This window comes from Cannabis sativa, chromosome 1 (assembly GCF_029168945.1).
Source record: "Cannabis sativa cultivar Pink pepper isolate KNU-18-1 chromosome 1, ASM2916894v1, whole genome shotgun sequence".
NCBI lineage: Eukaryota > Viridiplantae > Streptophyta > Magnoliopsida > Rosales > Cannabaceae > Cannabis > Cannabis sativa.
The window spans coordinates 1518059-1537969 of record NC_083601.1 but is presented as its reverse complement, the minus strand read 5'-3'; the positions used below and the strand labels follow the sequence as shown (position 1 = coordinate 1537969).

At 33.8% G+C, this 19911-nt stretch overlaps 1 protein-coding gene and 9 non-coding genes across 10 annotated transcripts; 1 reads left to right on the top strand and 9 right to left on the bottom strand.

Annotated features, from left to right (window-relative positions):
- Positions 1–3321: 3321 nt before the first annotated feature.
- LOC115703561 (pentatricopeptide repeat-containing protein At5g10690-like) lies at positions 3322–8105 on the top strand. Its single transcript, XM_030630789.2, has 12 exons — positions 3322–3632; positions 3754–3936; positions 4163–4295; positions 5011–5108; positions 5220–5381; positions 5497–5565; positions 5695–5830; positions 6483–6715; positions 6913–6990; positions 7288–7356; positions 7457–7633; positions 7769–8105. The coding sequence occupies exons 1-12, from the start codon at positions 3414–3416 to the stop codon at positions 8033–8035; spliced, it is 1824 nt and encodes a 607-aa protein (XP_030486649.2). The 5' UTR covers positions 3322–3413; the 3' UTR covers positions 8036–8105.
- Positions 8106–10206: 2101 nt separating this feature from the next.
- LOC115708478 (small nucleolar RNA Z105) lies at positions 10207–10277 on the bottom strand. Its single transcript, XR_004009977.2, has one exon. It is a non-coding gene; the product is annotated as a small nucleolar RNA Z105 (small nucleolar RNA).
- Positions 10278–10324: 47 nt separating this feature from the next.
- On the bottom strand, positions 10325–10412 carry LOC115708493 (small nucleolar RNA Z161/Z228). The gene has a single exon (XR_004009989.1). It is a non-coding gene; the product is annotated as a small nucleolar RNA Z161/Z228 (small nucleolar RNA).
- Positions 10413–10484: 72 nt separating this feature from the next.
- LOC133033821 (small nucleolar RNA snoR31/Z110/Z27) lies at positions 10485–10580 on the bottom strand. Its single transcript, XR_009685883.1, has one exon. It is a non-coding gene; the product is annotated as a small nucleolar RNA snoR31/Z110/Z27 (small nucleolar RNA).
- A 117-nt stretch (positions 10581–10697) lies between these two features.
- Positions 10698–10786, bottom strand: LOC115708510 (small nucleolar RNA snoR31). The gene has a single exon (XR_004010005.2). It is a non-coding gene; the product is annotated as a small nucleolar RNA snoR31 (small nucleolar RNA).
- A 64-nt stretch (positions 10787–10850) lies between these two features.
- Positions 10851–10950, bottom strand: LOC115708527 (small nucleolar RNA R30/Z108). Its single transcript, XR_004010019.2, has one exon. It is a non-coding gene; the product is annotated as a small nucleolar RNA R30/Z108 (small nucleolar RNA).
- A 113-nt stretch (positions 10951–11063) lies between these two features.
- LOC115708499 (small nucleolar RNA Z107/R87) lies at positions 11064–11168 on the bottom strand. Its single transcript, XR_004009994.2, has one exon. It is a non-coding gene; the product is annotated as a small nucleolar RNA Z107/R87 (small nucleolar RNA).
- A 56-nt stretch (positions 11169–11224) lies between these two features.
- LOC115708526 (small nucleolar RNA R30/Z108) lies at positions 11225–11324 on the bottom strand. Its single transcript, XR_004010018.1, has one exon. It is a non-coding gene; the product is annotated as a small nucleolar RNA R30/Z108 (small nucleolar RNA).
- A 93-nt stretch (positions 11325–11417) lies between these two features.
- Positions 11418–11521, bottom strand: LOC115708497 (small nucleolar RNA Z107/R87). The gene has a single exon (XR_004009993.2). It is a non-coding gene; the product is annotated as a small nucleolar RNA Z107/R87 (small nucleolar RNA).
- A 153-nt stretch (positions 11522–11674) lies between these two features.
- On the bottom strand, positions 11675–11765 carry LOC115708480 (small nucleolar RNA SNORD34). The gene has a single exon (XR_004009979.1). It is a non-coding gene; the product is annotated as a small nucleolar RNA SNORD34 (small nucleolar RNA).
- Positions 11766–19911: the final 8146 nt, after the last annotated feature.

Here is a 19911-nt window from a genome sequence, read left to right as displayed (position 1 = left end):
TTTTGAAATGTTATTTTGATTAAATGGTTAGTATTGAAGGCTATGGTTTTTTCTATATAGAGAGTTACTATTATTATATTATGTTAATTATTAATGAGTTGATTAAGGTTAATTTTTCAATTAGGTTTGCTCAATGAAGAAAATGTTTGGTGTACCAATAATAATGAGATGGGGAATATTACTAAAAGATACTATACTTCTCTCTTTACATTAATTGAGCCTACAGTTGAGAATATTGAAGTTTTGGTGCAAGCAATGGGACAAGTAGTTACAGATGAGATGAATGAAACGTTGGTAAAGCCTTTTTCTCTAAAGGAAATTGAAGAAGCAGTGTTTAGTATGCCAGCAAATAAAAGCCCGGGGCCAGATGGGATGAGTGCAATGTTTTACCAAAAGCATTGGGACATTGTTGGACCTTTAGTATCTAAAACAATTCTTGATTGCTTATCGGGGGTAGCTGATATGACACTTATTAATGATTCTTTGATTACTCTTATTCCTAAAGTCAAAAATATTAGTGATTTTAGACCGATTAGTTTATGTAATGTTTCATATAAAATAATTGCTAAAATGCTAATTAATAGGTTCAAGATTCTTTTACCATTAGTTATAAGTGGGAACCAAAGTGCCTTCGTTCCTGGAAGACTCATTACCGATAGTGTTCTCATTGCTTATGAATGCCTGCACAACCTAAAAGCGAGGAAAGATGGTAGGCGATGTTATGTGGCTATGAAGTTAGATATGAGCAAAGTATATGACAGAGTAGAATGGAAATTCATTGAGATGATGATGTTGAAGATGGGTTTTAAGGAAGAATGGGTTCATATTATTATGAAGTGCGTTTCAACTGTATCCTACTCCTTCCAAATTAATGGTACCATTTATGGAAAAGTCATTCCAAGTAGAGGGTTAAGACAAGGTGATCCATTATCTCCTTATCTTTTCCTCATTTGTGCAGAAGGTCTCTCGGCATTAATTAAGCAGGCAGAAAGCAAGAAAGAAATATTTGGTCTAAAAGTGGCGAGAGAAGCTCCCTCTATTAGTCATCTATTCTTCGCTGACGATAGTCTACTCTTTTGGCCGCTAATGAGGGATCATTGCATTCAATCCAACAATTTTTTGCAGTTTATTCAAGGTGCTCAGGACAGGTAAAAAGTTGGTTGTATGGGTAATTGGAATTTTAATTCATTATTATATTAATTACCAAATGTTATTTGCTCTAAAAATTGGATAAGTAACTTTATGCTTTAATTCTTTCTTTCTAATTTATAGGTAATAAATTTCAATAAATCTATTCTATGTTTTTCGTCAAATACAAAGGAAGAAATGAGGAAACTGTATTCAGAAGCCTTAAATATGCAGACAACGGAGGCCATTGAAAAATATTTGGGTTTACCTATGATAGGTGGAAAGAACAAAACTGAGATTTTCAGACCAATAAAGGATAAAATATGGGCAAAACTTCATGAGTATCAGGCAAAGCTTTTTTCACAAGGGGGTAAGGAAGTATTGGTCAAAGCTGTTATTCAAGCAATGCCCACCTACCAAATGTCCTGTTTTAAAATTCCAGAGGGTATCGGGGATAAGATAGAAAAAATAATAGCAAGATACTGGTGTGGATCAGTTGACAACAAACATAAAATTCATTGGAGAGCTTGGCATAAGATTTGTAAACCAAAGAGTGATGGAGGTTTAGGCTTTAGACGTTTTAGTCAGTATAATCAAGCTCTTTTGGCAAAACAGGCATGGAGGATCTTAATGAACCCCACATCAATATTGGCTCAAGTTTTGAAAGCACGATATTTCAGGCTCACAATATTCTAGAGGCAGAAAAGGGATCATATCCTTCACCAACTTGGCAAGGAATTCTATGGGGTAGAGATTTGTTATTAAAAGGTCTTAGACGGAGTATAGGAAATGGTAAAGACACAAGGACATTCAGAGACCCATGGTTACCAAGACCACCTTCTTTCCTTCCTAGCTCAGCTCCAGCGTATGAGGTGGCAAGAGTGTCAGATCTTATTGGGTCACCTGGATGTTGGAATTTTACCGTAATACATCAGCACTTTAATCTTCCTGATGCAGAATGTATTTCTTCCATCCCGTTGAGTCCATTCAATCATGAAGATTCGTGGTTTTGGCATTATACTAATCATGGTAATTATTCGGTAGGAAGTGGATATAACACTGCGATGACTTTGGATAAGTCATTACCCTCATCAGCTAGTGATGTGTTCTCAACATGGTGGAAGCAATTCTGGGGTTTAAAAATACCCAGGAAAATTTTACATTTTGCGTGGAGGGGTTTCCATGAAATCTTGCCAACGCGTATTGGATTGGAAAAAAGAAAAATAGTTTCTAATAATTCATGTGAGTTATGTGGTTTTGGAGGAGAGTCTAATGCTCATGCTATTTTCTGGTGTCCCTTTGCACAAGAAATTTGGAAACTTTTGGAGTTTACATTTCTACATGAGGTGAGAGAGGTAATTGATTTCAAAGATGTGATATTATATGCTTCTGAGGTGGTAGAAAATGATTTGTTTGAGAAAATTATTATTAGTGCTTGGGCCATATGGACGGAGAGAAACAAAGTTACTCATGGTCAACATTTAGGACAACCACAACAAATTGTTAATTGGATTGACAATTATTATGGAACTGTTGTATCTGCTCGTGAGCCAAGGTTAGTAGCCTTACTATTCAAAGAAATAGAAATAATTCAGAAGTTGTACATAGAGAGATCCTCAAGAAGAACAGAGACATACAATACTTATGGTTGATGCAGCAGTACTGAATAATACAAGTTCAGTTGGCTTAGGGGCTATTATCCTTTCAGAAGATAGAAGGGTGAGGGCAGCAGTTTGCAAGTCTCTCAAAGGTAGACAGTTCTTTATCTTTAAGGAAATTTATCTTAGGGGCTATTATCCTTTCAGAAGATAGAAGGAAGTTCAGTTGGATTACTTCAAGGGACCTTGAATTCAAAATCTAAGAGGACTTAGATTGTGATCTTGATTGAGTTATCAAGATCTAAGGTAAATTTGTTGTAAGAATCATTTTTGTATTGATTTACAAACTAAAATTTGTAACTTGATTGTGATTCTTATATGATATCATTTATCCTGGTTCCGAAAACTCAAGCATTACTTATCTAGAATCTATTTCTATATTATAGCTTTTAATAATCCTTGCAAAATGATTAGTAAAACAACTAAAATTTACTCTTTCAACCACATTTAAAGTTGGTGTTAAAAAAGTTTTCAAAAAAAAACAAAAAATCAAAAACAAATAATAATAATAATAAAATAAAATAAAATAAAAACATGTAATCCACAAAAAGAGTGGGCTTCTCTTCTCGAATGGCTTCTTTTCCATCTCTAGATTCTCTCCATTTCTGATGGGTAAGGTGAATAGTCATGGCTGCTTTTAGCACTTCAACGATGAATGGAGCTATTTCCTTATCTTCTTCTCCACCCTTTCACTATCTCACTATCCTCTCTTCTTCTTCTCCATCGTCATCGTCATCTTCATCATCATATGCCCCGATACGACGTCGTGTGTATCGTACTGGCTCTCCTCTCAAGCGGCTCACCTCCCGCATCGTCTACCTTACTCGCCGCAGACAGCTTCACCAAGTAGGTCCTCTTATACTGGCTAATTTTTTATCTTAAACCATGCATTTTCATACGTAGCTATGTCTTCACTCTGTCTTTTATTGGGTTGTTGGTGGTGTTGTTGTTGTGGTGATGATGATAGATACTGGAAGAGGTAGATATAGCAAAACGACAATATGGGAAGCTGAACACCATAGCCATGAACGCAGTGTTGGAGGCATGCGTGTATTGTGGGGATGTCCAAACAGCTCTTAAGATATTCGACGAAATGTCCAAGCCAGGGGGTTGTGGGGTTGACACTATTACCTATGGCACTCTTTTGAAGGTATCTAAATTTAGAGAGCTGATATAATGTATGATTTACAAATGAGCATCTATATTCGCCTTAATTCAAGCCAGCAAGCAATATTAGTATTACTAATCCTTCTGTAGGGATACAACTAGTGTTGCTAACTTGTTTATATCATAGTTTGGAGAAATTCTTGATCAGGAGAATTGGACATTTTGTTTAACAAAAGGTCATTTGGTGTTTGTTATGCTTTTAATTGAAGGGATTAGGTGAGGCACGAAGAGTTGATGATGCATTTCAGTTGCTTGAATCAATTGAACGAGGTGTTGCTGTGGGGAGGCCAAAGTTATCAGCACCTCTTATATTTGGTTTGCTAAACGCTCTAGTTAAAGCAGGTCGGTGTGTTACTAATTCTGTTAAAAGAAATTGAACAAAAATAATTATATTTCTTTGTACATGTCTGGATGGTGTTATAGTTAAGGTGAAAATTTGAGATGCATGGATATGAATTTTTCCTGAGCTAATAAGATTTCTTGGAAGACCTTCAAGACTTTTTGGTGCAAATGAAAAAGATGTGAAATTTGTATTTCTTAGCATTGCATTGCAGTACAGTAAGTAATGTTCCTCCTGACTGGCAATTAGTAGGATCTCTTGTTGAATTGGACTTACTTGTGGTTTGAGTTGAATGATTACACTTGGCTTCTTGAAGTATGTACTATGTAACTGTAAGTTCTGCCATAGAAAGCGATACACTGTTGGTACAATATGTTCAAAATTAGTATAATAGAATCTAGCGTTTCTTCCTCGTATCGTTTCATTGGAACTCCACTATACCATATCATCTCAATGGAAATATTGTTCGTGGACTTTTAGTTTGTCCTTTCATAAATGATCTTTGGAAATGACCTTGGGATGCAATGTTACTGTAGTATTTTTTATTTTTAATTTTTTGAAAAATAGTGCATGAAATCATAAGTAGAGTTAATAAGATTTCTTTCATCATTGCATTAAGATTTCTTTCATCAATGTAAGATTTTTTGATCCTTGTATATGAACTTCTCCAATATATGCTTCTCCCTAATATACCTCCACTTACATTGTTTAGTGCAGGAGATTTACGTCGTTCTAATGCTCTTCTTTCTCGATATGGCTTTTTCCTCCGTGAAGGAGGGAGTTTTTCTGTTACAGCGTATAACTTACTAATGAAGGTTCTGCACTGGCATTATTGTTTTTTAAAGTGAGCTAGATTTTGGGGTTGAAAGCAAAAATCTTTACATATTTGAGAAGACAACTGAAGGATTCTGCTTTTCTCATTTCAGGGATACATAAAAGCAGGTTCTCCTGAAAGCACCATATCCATGCATAGAGAAATTCTACGTCTAGGATTAATCCCTGATAGACACACCTATAATACTTTAATTTCTGCATGCGTCAAGACCAACAAGTTGGATACAGCAATGCATTTCTTAGAGGAAATGAAGGTCCCAAGCATGTATATCAAAGGCTAGTTTAGAGCCTGAAGTTATATCTAATTGTCTTCGTAAAGTAATTGCATTGATGAAGAAACTAGATTTTTGTTTTTCTTAATCTCTTCAGGAGAAAGCAGAGACATTTAGTGAAGGTGATCTTTTCCCAGATGTGGTCACCTACACTACATTACTCAAGGTATCATCTTCAAAATGGACTAACATTAATAATATTAGAGATTCTTTCCCCTTCCCATTTATACCTGCTAATAGAACTGAATCTCATCTGAGGCCCTGATATCTTTGTTTTTGTCTTTGCTTTTTACAGGGTTTTGGGCTTTCAAAGGATCTCCCTACGATTCAGAAGATTGTATTGGAAATGAAAACATACGGTGATTGTTTTATAGATCGAACAGGATACACAGCCATAGTTGATGCATTGCTAAATTGTGGCTCATATAAGGGTATGTCACAATTCGTGATTGATTTGGAAGATACAAACTTTAAGCTTAGCAGCCAGCAGGCTAGCTTTGTTTGTAGTGAGGTTTCTTTATTTAACCACCTTACTTCTGTAGAGTGCATTTAAACCTTTGGATTTTTTTTAAAAAAAAAATTATGAAATTTCTTTTATTTCTTTTATAATTTTATCACTGATTTTCCTTCGACAATAAACATGCTGCTTTGTTCTATTTACTTTACATAGCTAGACTTCGATGCTTCTATGCTAAGTAAATATAACAAAGCAGCATGTTTATGAACAATACTGGTTTTCACATTCTGTTTTCAAAAAGGCTATACTAAAATGATGTACCAAAATAGTAAATGACGATAACTTATGTGTAATAGTATCTGAGTTTGATTTAGACCTACATGAATTTTCTTTGTAATGGCACCTTAATAGATAGATAAAGTGTATCCATTATGCTGCAAATGCTAGACTTATTAAATTTCTTCTTTACCATTTTCCTACTGCTTTGGAAGGATACTAAAGTTTATTTTTATAGCTTCAATATCAGAAAGTCTTTTTTATATGTATATAAAAATATTCTTTTTTAGCTTTAGTATCAGAATGTTCATCATGAAATCTTTATGTTTAACGGAAGTCTAAAATGTTAGGTGCTTTATGCATATTTGGAGAAATGCTAAAGCTGGCTGGTTGGAATAAAGACTTGCGACCGAAGCCTCATCTTTTTCTTTCAATGATGCGTTCCTTTGCTGTCAAAGGAGATTATGATATTGTAAGAAGTCTACATAAGCGCATTTGGCCAGATACTGCCGGAAGAATTTATCCTTCTCTCCAGGAAGAAGCTGATCATCTTCTTATGGAAGCAGCTTTAAATTATGGCCAGGTAGTTTTCCCTTTAGCTATTGTATTAAATTTTATTTTTGGATTGAGATGAATTTTCTCAATTTCTACCATGCTGATTTAAATAATGTTGGTTAGTTTGGTGCAAAAAAATTGTAATTTGCATGTGTGATGAAGATAAAATTTGTTGGCCAAGCTCCTATGTGTGATGCTGATGCATTTTTCACCCTTCTCTTCCAGGTAGATCAGGCAATGGGTTTCCTTTCAAAAATAATTAGAAAATGGAAAACAATATCATGGACAAGTAGAGGAGGGATGGTATGTGGTCTCTCTTTACCCTTCTTTTATGAAATGATAAAATGTTAAACAGCAAGGCAACATTTTTTTCTTCAAAGAATAGTGGATTGACGTTTTATAAAAACATAACATTTTCACCTGACTCACCTTCAATTGTGGCCAAGTTAAAGTCTTGAATGCATTCCAAATATTCCGTTGATATCCTGCCAAGCATTTGTCTGCAATTTTGTTTTGAGTTCACAAGAAAATGAATTTGATATTAGTAGTCAATGGTCATTCTTTACTAATTGCACAAGTATCCCTTCAATTGTAATGCAGATTGCATTACGAATAGAAGCACTGTCGGGATCTACTAAATCTATGATGAGTCCATATCTACTTCCTCAGGTATTTAAAGTATCAAAAAGGTTTGCAAGTACACTCATTGTGTTTGTCACTTCTAGATTTGTAACATCATTGGTTCTGTTTATTAATATATTCTGTTTAGGTGATGCTGGAGGACCCAGTCAGTACTTTCATGATACCATTTGAAGCAGTAAAACCACTTCATGAGACCCTGCACTTGAGGAAAGTTATCATGCGTTTCTTCAAGGATCCAATCGTACCTATCATTGACGACAGGGGTAGCTGCATTGGTCTCCTGCACAGAGAAGACTGCACAAAGGTAATTTTTCATTTTGTTTTCCCGACACTTTAAACTTACTTTGAAACGTTTTATGATATGAAAATGTGCTTTATCCAATCCAACCCTATGATCTTGTATGTATGAGTCTTTTCGTTTTTGTCATTGTTTTGGCAGTTAGATGCACCACTTTGGACTATGATGAGAAGCCAACCACCATTTGTTACAAGTTCGACATCAATTGGACGTGTCCTAGAGTTACTAATTGAAAAGGGTCATAAAATGGTTGTTGTTGTGAACCCCAATGATTTGAACAGGGGCACCACCAATAACACCTCAAGTTTGAGGGCAATAGGTGTTTTTGCATCTACCCAACTGAGTAACTTGATCACAACAGAATCTAGCTCTCCAATGGAAAAACCATCCATCTGTCGAAGATTGTAATATCATAGTGACTAGATTGTATATATGAAAATCAATAAAGCAGATGCTCCACGGCCGTTATTTTGTTCCTGGTTTGCTTTTAATTTTCTTCCTCCATAACCACCATCTTCTTCCCTACACTTCCCTGAAACTTACGATCTTTTCCGTACTGGTTTGATCCAACACTTAATGGGCAAAACAGGTAGAAAACTTTACTACTTGCATTGAGGATCAACAGGTCTGACGCCCTCAATTTCATCAAAACAGAGACACTGACTCTGAATTTGATATTGGAAACAAAGTCTACCTCACTAATGTTTTACTTTCAAGAGTTCTTCCGCTGTACTGCATACAATAACCATGTGGCCTGGTAGTTTTGTTGTTGAAATATCTAATCTCCATTCTGAATTGTATCTTATCCACGAACGTTGTGTAGGGAAACCTTGGCAAATTCTTTTGTTTTGACAAAGGAGAACCTTAACTTTAGCTTTCACCAAATAATTTTGCACTCGACAACCACTGTACAAAATGTTACACCCAATTCTGAGACAAGAAACATGGTGGTTGTGGTAGGAAGCAGGGAGGTACCTATCTTGACGTTGAGGCCTCCATAAATGAGGATTCGGGCTCTTCCTGATCTCACTAAGCCATTGCCTCGGGGAAAAATGCTCAACTTCCTAGTCTGGAAAATCTATTTTTGATTGAGATTTGCCTTGCTCAACCTTACTAATTGTTACTAGAATATTTGTCTCCAATCTTGTATAATTGGGATTTGATAGTCTTATCCTTCTCTCCTTTCTAGACCATGGACCTGGAGCTCACCATTACCAAACATGGGTCCTTAGAACTCAACCATGCCACTTGTGTGTTTCCCTGTCACTGCACTATATACTCCAACCATATACTACACCATTTGCTGCATCTCCAACCACCATTGCTACTGCAATAGTAGCTAACATTTCTAACCTGCCAACTATCACCTCACCAACTAAATCCACCCCAAATAGTTGTTTCATTGAGCAGGTAGCAACTTGTCTAATGAACACACTAACTATAAAAAATTCTATTCTCATGGTCCAGGATTTCCTAGAACAAGTCTAAGAGGTGATTGATGTTGTTATGAAAAAGCTAAATTAGATGTAATTATCCCATTCAAACGTTGAAAGCTGGATGGCCTTCTTTTTGGTGAAACAGAAACTTGCAAAAGGAAATATTCACTTCAATAACAGCTCATTTCAACTTGGCTAGCTGAGATTTTTGTGATAGGCAGATAATTTCTGCAGCAAATGTTCAAAAAAAGCATTGATTACTTTTACATTGGCTTAACAATTTTCATAAAGCAATAAAATTTCACATTGTACCACTTCATGCTCCTCAACCAGGTCTCAATTTAGATAGGAAGAAGCTATTTGGAAAATTGGAATGAAGATCCTGAAAGCAAAAAAAAATGCTGCTAAATCTTTCATAACTACAGCGCCTCCAACCTAAAATTGGCATTTTAAATAATGATTCTCGTTTGACAAGTATCAGCCGTCTGCCATTCAAATAACCGAGGCCTATGAATTTTGAAATAATACGATTAAATTTTATGGGCGCCTAGAACTTTTTTTTTTTGGAGGAAATCAGATGCCACAATTGAGCTTCGGGGTTGTATTCAGCCCTACTTGAGAAAAATTTCCAAAGCAGAAAATATTCCGTAATAAGGCACATTGTAGTCTTTATTACTGGATTTGTTCTCAACCACGGTCACTAAGCAGCCCACATTTACCCCTCGTGCAAATCTTAATGATAGTGTGGCTTTAGAACCCATGCAATATCAAGTGCAAATATAGCTTTTGAAGCTTGGCATCTATTGATTCAATCAGGGTTTTTTCTTTTAAAAATTTATTGATTCAATCAGGTTTGATATTATTTAATCACCAACTTCATTTTGCCAAATTGAATTTATCATTAAGAAGCACCTTTTGTTCATGTCACTTTTCTTTGTCCACTACTAAACAAGGCCAATGATCCAGAATGCAAGATGTGTTTCAGTTTATTATTTATGCCCGAACAAAGAATATTTATGTCCGAAGTGATTTTTTTAGTTAAAAATAAAAAATATCATTTTACACACAGATATTGTTGGAAAATAAGAAGTATTGTTGAAAAACAAGAAACAAATTCGATTGTAGAAATAATGTTGAAGGCATTCAGAATGAGTAGGAGGTTATAGATCCATTCATATATAATCGGACTAATAAAACAATCATCATCATGCTCAACATTATTAAATACCTAAAGAAAAAGTAAGCATCATAAAAAATGTAGAATCATCAGAAGAAAAGGATGTTTATCATCACTGAAAAATCTCAGACGACCGTCGTGAGAATTGACATCCATAATCATCATTTGATACATAAAAAATAAGAAAAATATAGCTTCAATCAATTTGCAATAGAAAATAAATTAAAGCTAAAATTATCATAACATCAACATCAGAATGGATTTTTGTTCTCATCCACAGCTTTGGCAAACTGTGTAGGAAGGTGTCCTAAGATTATTCCAAATTTCATCACTTGATGGTTTCAATAGCTTTGAAACAAAAAAATCAAAAACGAATTCATCCATAACATAAATCACGAGATTAAAATCTCAGATCTATATTGAAGATAAAAACTAAATTATAAAGCAAATACAATTAAATGATTCAGAAGCAAATCGAGTGACATCAATCGATAGTAAAGTATCTCAGATCAAGTGTTGGATAATATTGAGCTTCATCCTAATCAACCATTAACCAATTATAAGTTGAAAAAAAAAAACAAAAAGAAACCTCAAATGGGAAATTAAGGGTTAACTCAGTGGTGGCAATATTATTATTTGGTTCGATTCTGCCAGCGAGTTTCCTCAACCATAATCAGAAGAGGGAGCTTAATATCCTCATCGAAACCACAATTTTCCCATGTAGAAAAAACGAAGCTCGAAAACCAAAATCGATAAGAACAATCTAAACAAAAATTTGAAGAAAATCAAAGAAAAACAAGTTGTAAAAACATATATAGAAAGAGAATGCTCAGTTCAGCGGGATTATCGACACGCAAAGTCCTCTAAACAGAGGAGCCTGCATTCCGGTCTGTTGAGCTTGAATATTATGGAGTCATCACTGCAAATCTCTTAACTATCTTAAAGAAAATAAATTAAAAGTAAATCAAATGGGATTTGATAGGTTTACTCAGTGGTGGCAATTGTAATTATTGGTTCGATTCTGCCAGCGAGTTTCCTCAACTTTAATCAGAAGAGGGAGCTTAATATCCTCATTGCAACCAACATTTTCCCATGTATAAAAATTAAGCTCAAAATATCAAAAACAGCATAAAAAATTGGTAGAAAGAAGATAAAAAGAATGGAGATTTATAAAAGAAATCGCTCAGTTCAGCGGGATTATCGACACGCAAAGTCCTCTATAATGAGAAGCCTGCATTCCGGTCTGTTGAGCTTGAATATTATGGAGTCATCACCGCGATTTCAAAATTTAAAGAAAGCAACAAAAATAAGACAAATTTGACAGAACCCAAACCTTGAAGACGACGAATTGAGAATTGAGGGTTCATCTCAACTCAATCGTTAGCCGAAAACTCATTAGGGTTTCTTCACAGGGGAAAAAGGCAAGACATTGAAAAGGCCTCAGAAAAATCAGGTGATTGCATTTTATCAGAATAGATAATCAAACAATGTAGGCAATACATGAATGATATAACATCACCGGCCTGAAATGAAACATAAATAGGTTAACAGGGTAGAAAGAACCTCTGGCTAAGAGAAGGCTGGTGCTGTTGAGCCGCATAGGTTTTTGATGAAATGCTTAAGCGATGGTGTTGTATATAAAGGGAGCTAGGGTTTGGAAAGGTCCGAAAATAAGCGCCATTTGCGAAAATGAGTTTTAACCTTAAGCGACCGATGTGGGATTTTTTCTCTTTTATTTTCACGAGTTGCCCTACTGAATAAATTAGATAAAACAAAGTGGTGTATTTGATATGTATTCTCGAGAATTATTTAGTGTGTTGTTTTTTTTAATAGAATTGTAATTTTATTAACTCAAATTATTCAAATGAATATTACATAAACTACTTGAAATTGTAAAATTTGAATAGGTACAACCATTATTTAATCACGAAATTCTAGTCAAATGATGAACAATTCGATTAGTAAATTGTTTGATAAAAATTTAAAAAACATTATTCAAACTAGAATGAATTCGTCTACACTCTAAAATGCAAAATCCAAAAACAGAAATCATATCTAACAAACTTCAAATAACTTAGATCGTGACCAAACTGTTCGACTCTACCACCATATCTTGTCGTCGTGTTTCTTTCAACCAATTCAACATTTCTTTAACCACGATAACTTCAGCAAGAACAGGATCAACTACCCTCATCTAGCTTACTATCCGAGCCATAATAATCTGACCATAAGAATTATGCACCACCCAACCATACTCATACTTATTATGTACGAAGAAATCCTACAAAATTTTAAGAAATTTAAAAATAAAATAACATGTGAAAATAAGGTTCAAATAGTTTATTGCACGCGTGACTCTTTTATTTTATACTCGTGTGAAATAAATTATTTGAACACTTCCAAATTTTTTAAATTTTACATGATGTCTTAAATAACAAAAACTTAAACAAAAAAAAAATTCCAAAATGCATCGCTACACCCTTTTCTTAAAAGATGCATTATAAAAGCACCCAATAAGTTGTGGAAGAATTCCATCCAAACAAATAATTTAATTTTTTATTTGTAGCACATATCTTGCTAACTTGTTTCCATTAAGCATCACATCTTGAAGACATGCACTAGAAAAGACATTACAATAATCTGAAGGATACAACCTCATTGAAAAACAACTTCAACATAGGAAAGTATAAAATTTACAACCATTTATGTATCATTCTCCACAAAAGAAATAAAGAAACCAAGTTGCAGAGACCATTGCAAAGTAAAAGAAAGAGCCAAAGCTTCTCCCTTCCTTAAAAGACAAAAGACAGGTAAATGTTTTACAAAACAACTCACTCGAAAACCTTCCAAGTCATGAACAATAGCACCCGTACCATTAATGGCATTGTTGTTGTTCAGGAATTCTAGCTGAACATTTAATAATATAAATATATGTTACTCTAAATATATACATATATCATATATATACTGCTTTAAATAAAAATAAGACACAAATTTACGTAGTTCAATAAATTTTATATGCCTACGTCTACGATAGCAAACAGTCAGTTGTGCATCTTTATTAATGTGAAATTTATAAGGATCAAGAGCAAATGATGTTTATATTTTTACAAAAATGATCAATCTTGGGCATATGTGGTGACCTAGATTAACCTATTTTGTATATAAGGGAGGTGTATTAGACCATATAACTGTGTTTGTAAGAAGAAAGAAATGACTGTGAATAGAATAACTTATGATTCGTAGAAGAACCTTGGTGAGCTGATGTGTTGGAAGGTAGTGTGAACAGTTTGGTTTTCATAAAGGTTATGAAATAAGCAACGTGGTTTTTATAAGATCTTGCTAAATAGGCAGCCTAGTTTATATAGGAGCTTGCTAAATAGGCAGCCTGATTTTTATAGGAGCTTGCTAAATAGGCAACCTGGTTTTTATAGGAGCTTGCTAAATAGACAGCATGATTTTTGGTAGAGTTGTGATTAATTAGGGAGAGTTATTAAGAATGAGATAGATGTGTATGAAAGAATTTTTATGAGATGGAATGGTTGTGTGTATGAAGAGAATTGATGAGACATGATGGTGGTTGTGTGTAAGGGAAGAGAATTGATGAGACGGGATGGTTGTGTGTAAGGGAAGAGAATAGGGAGCAATGATGAAAACTGAGATTTTTAGAGATAAACTCTTCTTTTCTTTTCTTTTGATGTGTGTTATGTGTCCTCTCAACCTTCCTTTTATAGGGGTTGAGTACATAACCTTCCCTGCATACAACCTACCCTACATGCAACCTCCTTGCACTAACCTTATCTTTTAATCAACTTGTTGATCGATAAGGTTGTATCTCATTTGTAATTAACTGCTTCACCCAAGGGCTTCTATTAAAGACAATAACCCTTCTTATTATACCCTTTTATTTATCAACATTTAGCCCCCTGTCTGTATAGAGAAGATTGTATTTTCTTTATGTAGATAATATACTGACACTCTATGCAGTTCCTCGATACGCGCTCTATAGTCTTTTGCTACTTTTTATGGTGAACATCCCTTGAAGACTGCTTATAAATATACCTTGTTGTATACTTATTTCATATCATTTTATCAATTAGCAGTGCTAAAAAAATGTCATATGTGAATAGCCATGTTTCTCGTCCTTCACCTCTCAATGTAGTTGGTGAGTTAAGCAAGCTTCATTCTGATGCTCTATCATATGTCAATGATTTGCATAGGCGTGTACATTTTCTAGAACGTATGCTTAATGAATCTGATGACACTAACTGTATTAGGGCATCTGAATGTCGCGATCATCTTTATCACCTTGACAATCTTAATGATCATTTTGATGACCTTTCTCTAAAAATGATTTCTGTTAGGACTGAATTGCTCCAAGCTTTGTCTGTAATATCTAGAAAGGAAGCTGAGCTAAGGTGCATTCTTGCTGAGCACGAGAGAGATATGGATTTTCTTTGTTCCCAATTCAATAGGGATGCAGAGCTCTTAAAACATGAGATTCAAGTATGGTTTCGTCATTACTTAGATGCAAAACATCCAGTCTCATTGACAGTTCCTAGTCCTAATGATCGTGTTATCCCTTTCAGCAACACATTTGAAGTTCCTTTATCAGATCCTTTTGGTGGCGCTGAACCCTCTCACTCTTGATGATATTTAAAAGAAAGTTCTTTTTTTTTCAACTTTCATGTACCAAGCCTACGTGTGACCACTTTATTTCTCTTTATGGCCTGATTTTGTGGTAGTGTTGGTCTTGCAACGGCTTGTAGAAAGAGGTTATAAAATTTCAACAGCCTAGTTTTGTAGTACCCTGCTATTCGTAATGGCTGTAGAGAGATGTCACGAAGTCTCAACAACCTAAGTTTGTAGCACCTTACTTTTTTTTTTTTTTTTGTAATAGCTACAAAGAAATGTTATGAACTTACTCCATCTTAGTAATATGTTAATTATATATAATATAATATAATATAACTTGTTTACTAAAATAGGTATACTGCTTTTATGTCAGGCTAGATGGAAGAAGCTACTTATTTCCTTATATCTCCTTAACACCTTCCTGTTTTCTTTCTATAAATAAGACTAACTGCTTGGTTCATTTATCATACTCTGTGTTCTATTATCTGCTTATTTCTCTTCCAAATATGTCGTCCTCCACATCTGGCAAATGTACTTTGAAGGACACAATTATCATTCCTATTCCTACCAAAAAGCAACGTTCGTGTTTTCATGATACGGGCACGGAAAATATGGAGGAGCTTCGTGCTGAGCTCTTAAGGTTAACCGAGGAGCTTTCCTCATCTAAAGAAACAGTGGAATATTTATGCTCTTTAGTTACCCTACTTCAGGGTGATGTTTCGAGTTGGCAGGGTAAGCTTGTCGCCGTTGAAAAATGGAGAGACGATCGTAATTCTAATAAACTCAGGAACATCCTCTCTCATTTGAACGGAGGTCGTTAAGAGACTTGGCTCATCCTCTTTTTGTTCTTAATCCCAAAGTTTTCCACTATAACTATAGAATAAATCAAGAGTGGTAGACACGTGTTTGAGATTTTTTTTTTGTAAAGAGAGTTTTTTTTTTCTTGTTCTCCCCCTTTTTTTTAATTTTAATAGTGTTTGGAAACACCGTAAGTACCCTTTTTTTTGTAACTGTTGTTGATAAGAAACATATGAGCTCTAGCTCGTTTTTATTAAGCTTTTGTTTTAAGTACTTCAAATTAACTTAAAAAATAATATACATGACAAAGAAATATTCATATGTGTTTTAACGTAATTATATATTTTTTTATAACTCTAAATATTTATTTTAATTTTTCATCGGTAGTATTCTTAAATTAAGATTTATAACATATAAAACTTGATTGTACTAGTAATATTGTGGTACCACACTATCGTCGTCAAGCTAAAGAATATGTGTAAGTGACATGGTTTGATAATGAGAATTAATTCATATATGTTTATGTCTTTTTTAAAAAATAAATAAATAAGCAAAAGAATCAAATAAGGTGAATCATGTCATGTGATTACTCTCTTAATTTATCACCCTTCCTTTTTTTTAGTAGAGTTTTAAAAGAACTCTTTGTTTTAGAGAGGTTGTGGCCATGATTCTACATTGGGCTTACAAGATCAGCCCAAAAAAAAAAGGGGGGGGGGGGGGGGGGTTTTATAAATATAGAATTCTTTAAATGCATTTTGAAAAATATGGACATTTAATGAAAAAACTTAAAATCTGGAAAAAAAAAAAACTTAAAAAATGGAAAAAATAAAATACATATAAAAGAATATTTCCATTTATAAAATCCACACCCAATATATCTAAACTCCATCTATTCTCTATCGTGGCTTGCATTCTTCTGTGCGATTTCCTTTATTCTCCTCTGATTTCTTTGTTCTCCTCCAATTTCTTTCTTTCTCCTTTGGTGTGATTATGATTCTTCATTTTAGTGTTCATGTTCCTACTGCCGATGAAGAAAATTAATAAAATCTGAAGTCAAAATAGACAAAGGTAAGCAACTATTGAATTTGATTACATTTTTGACGTAGTTAACCTATTATTTAGGAAAATTGATAAGAAATTTTAATTTTAGGTTTTTATTTTGGTTCTCATAGTAATGTGTTGTGTTGTGATTGTAATTTTTAACAAAAAAACTCTCATATCTTGAAAAAGTTCACCTTGTAGTTCAATCTTAGGGTTTTATATTGCTTCTGAATGTAACATGGTACATTACATTTGAATATGGTCTGATACCTTAATTTGAATATGTCTGTATTTGTTGTGTTGTGGCTGTAATTTATAATAAAAAAATACCATGTCTTGAAAAAAGTCACCTGCTAGTTCAATCTTAGGGTTTTATATTGCTTCTGAATGTAACCCGGTACTTTACATTTGAATATGGTTGTGTTTGTTTTGTTGTGGCTGCAATTTATAACAAAAAAAATACCATGTCTTGAAAAAAGTCACATGCTAGCTCAATCTTAGGGTTTTTTATCTCTTCTGAAAGTAACCTGGTACCTTACATTTGAATATGGCTGAGTTTGTTTTGTTGTGACTGTAATTTCCAATAAAAAAAAGGCCATATCTTGAAAAAAGTCACCTGTTAGTTCAATCTTAGGGTTTTTATCACTTGTGAAAGTAGCTTGGTACCTTACTTTCGAATGGATGTGTTTGTTTTGTTGTGGCTGCAATTTATAATAAAAAAATACCATGTCTTGAAAAAAGTCACATGATAGTTCAATCTTAGGATTTTTTATCGCTTCTGAAAGTAACCTGGTACCTTACATTTGAATATGGCTGAGTTTGTTTTGTTGTGGCTGCAATTTATAACAAAAAAATACTATGTGTTGAAAAAAGTCACATGCTAGTTCAATCTTAGGGTTTTATATAGTTTCTAAAAGTAACATGGTACCTTAGTTTTGAATATAGTTGAGTTTGTTGTGTTGTGACTGTAATTTTTAACAAAAGATACTATGTCTTGCAAAAAGTCACTTGCTAGTTCAATCTTAGGGTTTTATATTGCTTCTGAAAGTAACCTGCTACCGTACTTTTGAATATGGTTGAGTGTGTTGTGTTGTGACTACAATTTTTAACAAAAAAAAAAAATCATGTCTTGAAAAAGGTCACCTGCTAGTTCAATTTTATGGTTTTCTATTGCTTCTGAAAGTAACCTGGTACCTTACTTTTTGAATATGGCTGAGTTTGTTGTGTTGTGACTACAATTTATAACAAAAAATACCATGTCTTGAAAAAAGTCACCTGCTAGTTCAATCGTAGGGTTTTCTATTGCTTTTGAAAGTAACATGGTACCTTACTTTTGAATATAGTTGAGTTTGTTGTGCTGTGACTACAATTTTTAACCAAAAAAAAAAATCATGTCTTGAAAAAATTCACCTGCTAGTTCAATTTTAGGGTTTTGTATTGCTCTTGAAAGTAACCTTTGTTAGGTTTTATGCCCTAAATAAAACTCTTTACAATCTGATTAGTAATCAACATAAGAAATTTGAAGTGATTGATGTTTGCATGAATTTTACATGCTAATGGTTTAATATGTTTAATATGTTTATGACATTCATACACACAAAATCAGTTAAATCCAGATCATATGTTTATTCACAATTACAGTATCGTCAACACAGTGGAATGTGATTGTGATCATATGAATCAAAAGTTTTGGTCCCTGTTTCATCAGTGTTATTGGATTTACACTAATGTGATAATCAGCGATGATGTGTACTTACACTTGGAGTAAGTGTTATGTTCTTTCCAGGACATTAGTAAAGTATACTAGTTTCGAGTGTATGGAGTATACATTGGACTGGACCGATATTGCAACTAAGTTAAGATATTACAAACTTACCGTTATACATATCTTTCCAAGTCAATATCAGTAGTTGATCTTAAGATTAAAAAGAATCTAAATCCTGATATGCTTAGGCTCAACTCAGGAGTGTTATTCATGTTCTTTGATTTATTAGTTAAGCCTACTTTTGGGTCAGGGTGATACGTATATTTTGGGAACATGATAGTATGATTGAGTGGGAGTGCTGAACATAAATATGGAATCTATAGCTATTACTGGTGTATAGAAGTTAAGTGATGATTCCCTTCGAGCTTAGCAAATAGAAGTAAATGGATGAGCTCTTGTTTAACTGACTAATTATTAGATCACTAAACACCATTTACAGGTAGCTAAGTGTTTTAAGGGGCAAAATACATTGAGGGGTGAGAACGGTAAAGAAATCCCATCTCGATGTAAATCATCTATATAGAGGATCTTTAAATCACAATAAGATTATAACAATGGTTAAATGAGATAGTATATTGGTATCGTGAAACATACAATATGCTCTATATAAGTCTGAGAGTGCAATTCTAAGTTCTAAGAGTGGATTCAACGAAGAATTAATAAGTAGGAATTTACTTGGTAAATTTGGTTCACTTATTGGAAGCTCAGCATATAGATCCATGGTCCCCATTCTAGTTGAGAACATTCTGCTTGTAAGACTCATTAATTGATTCGTGATTGATCAATTATAATTCTAAAGTTAGACTATGTCTAATTTTATGAATTTTCACTGATTAGGGGTGAAATTGTAAGGAAAAGAGTTTTCTGGGTTTATTTATTTATTAATGGACTTTATATGTCTAATTAATAATTAAATTAAATGACAATATTATTTAATAATGTATTTTAATTATTAAATAATTAGTTTTGGCATTTAAAAGGTTAGAATTGGAAAATTTGCGTTTTTGAGAAAATAGAGATAAAATTTGATAAAATTGCAAAATTAAGTAAGGCCCAATAACACCATGTGGCCGGCCACTTAATATTGATTTTTCAAATTATTATTTTCATTATTTTAATGCCAAATAATTCTAAACCTAAACCTAGTAGTTGCATATAAATAGAAAGTGATGGCTCAGTCTCATAACAGGCTTTCATTAGCTTTCTGACAGAAATTTCTCTCTTCAGAAAAACGGAGCCTTCCTCACTCTCTACCTTGGCCGAAATACCTCTCTCTCTTTTCCCTTCATCTTTTTCGTGACCCTAGTGAAAGAGCAAGTGCCCACACACAACAAGCAGTAACTCAATCATAGATTGGAAGACTGTGAAGGATCAAAGCTTGAAGAAGAAGGAGATTCGGGCTCAGATCTTGATTATACTCTGCTACAGAAAG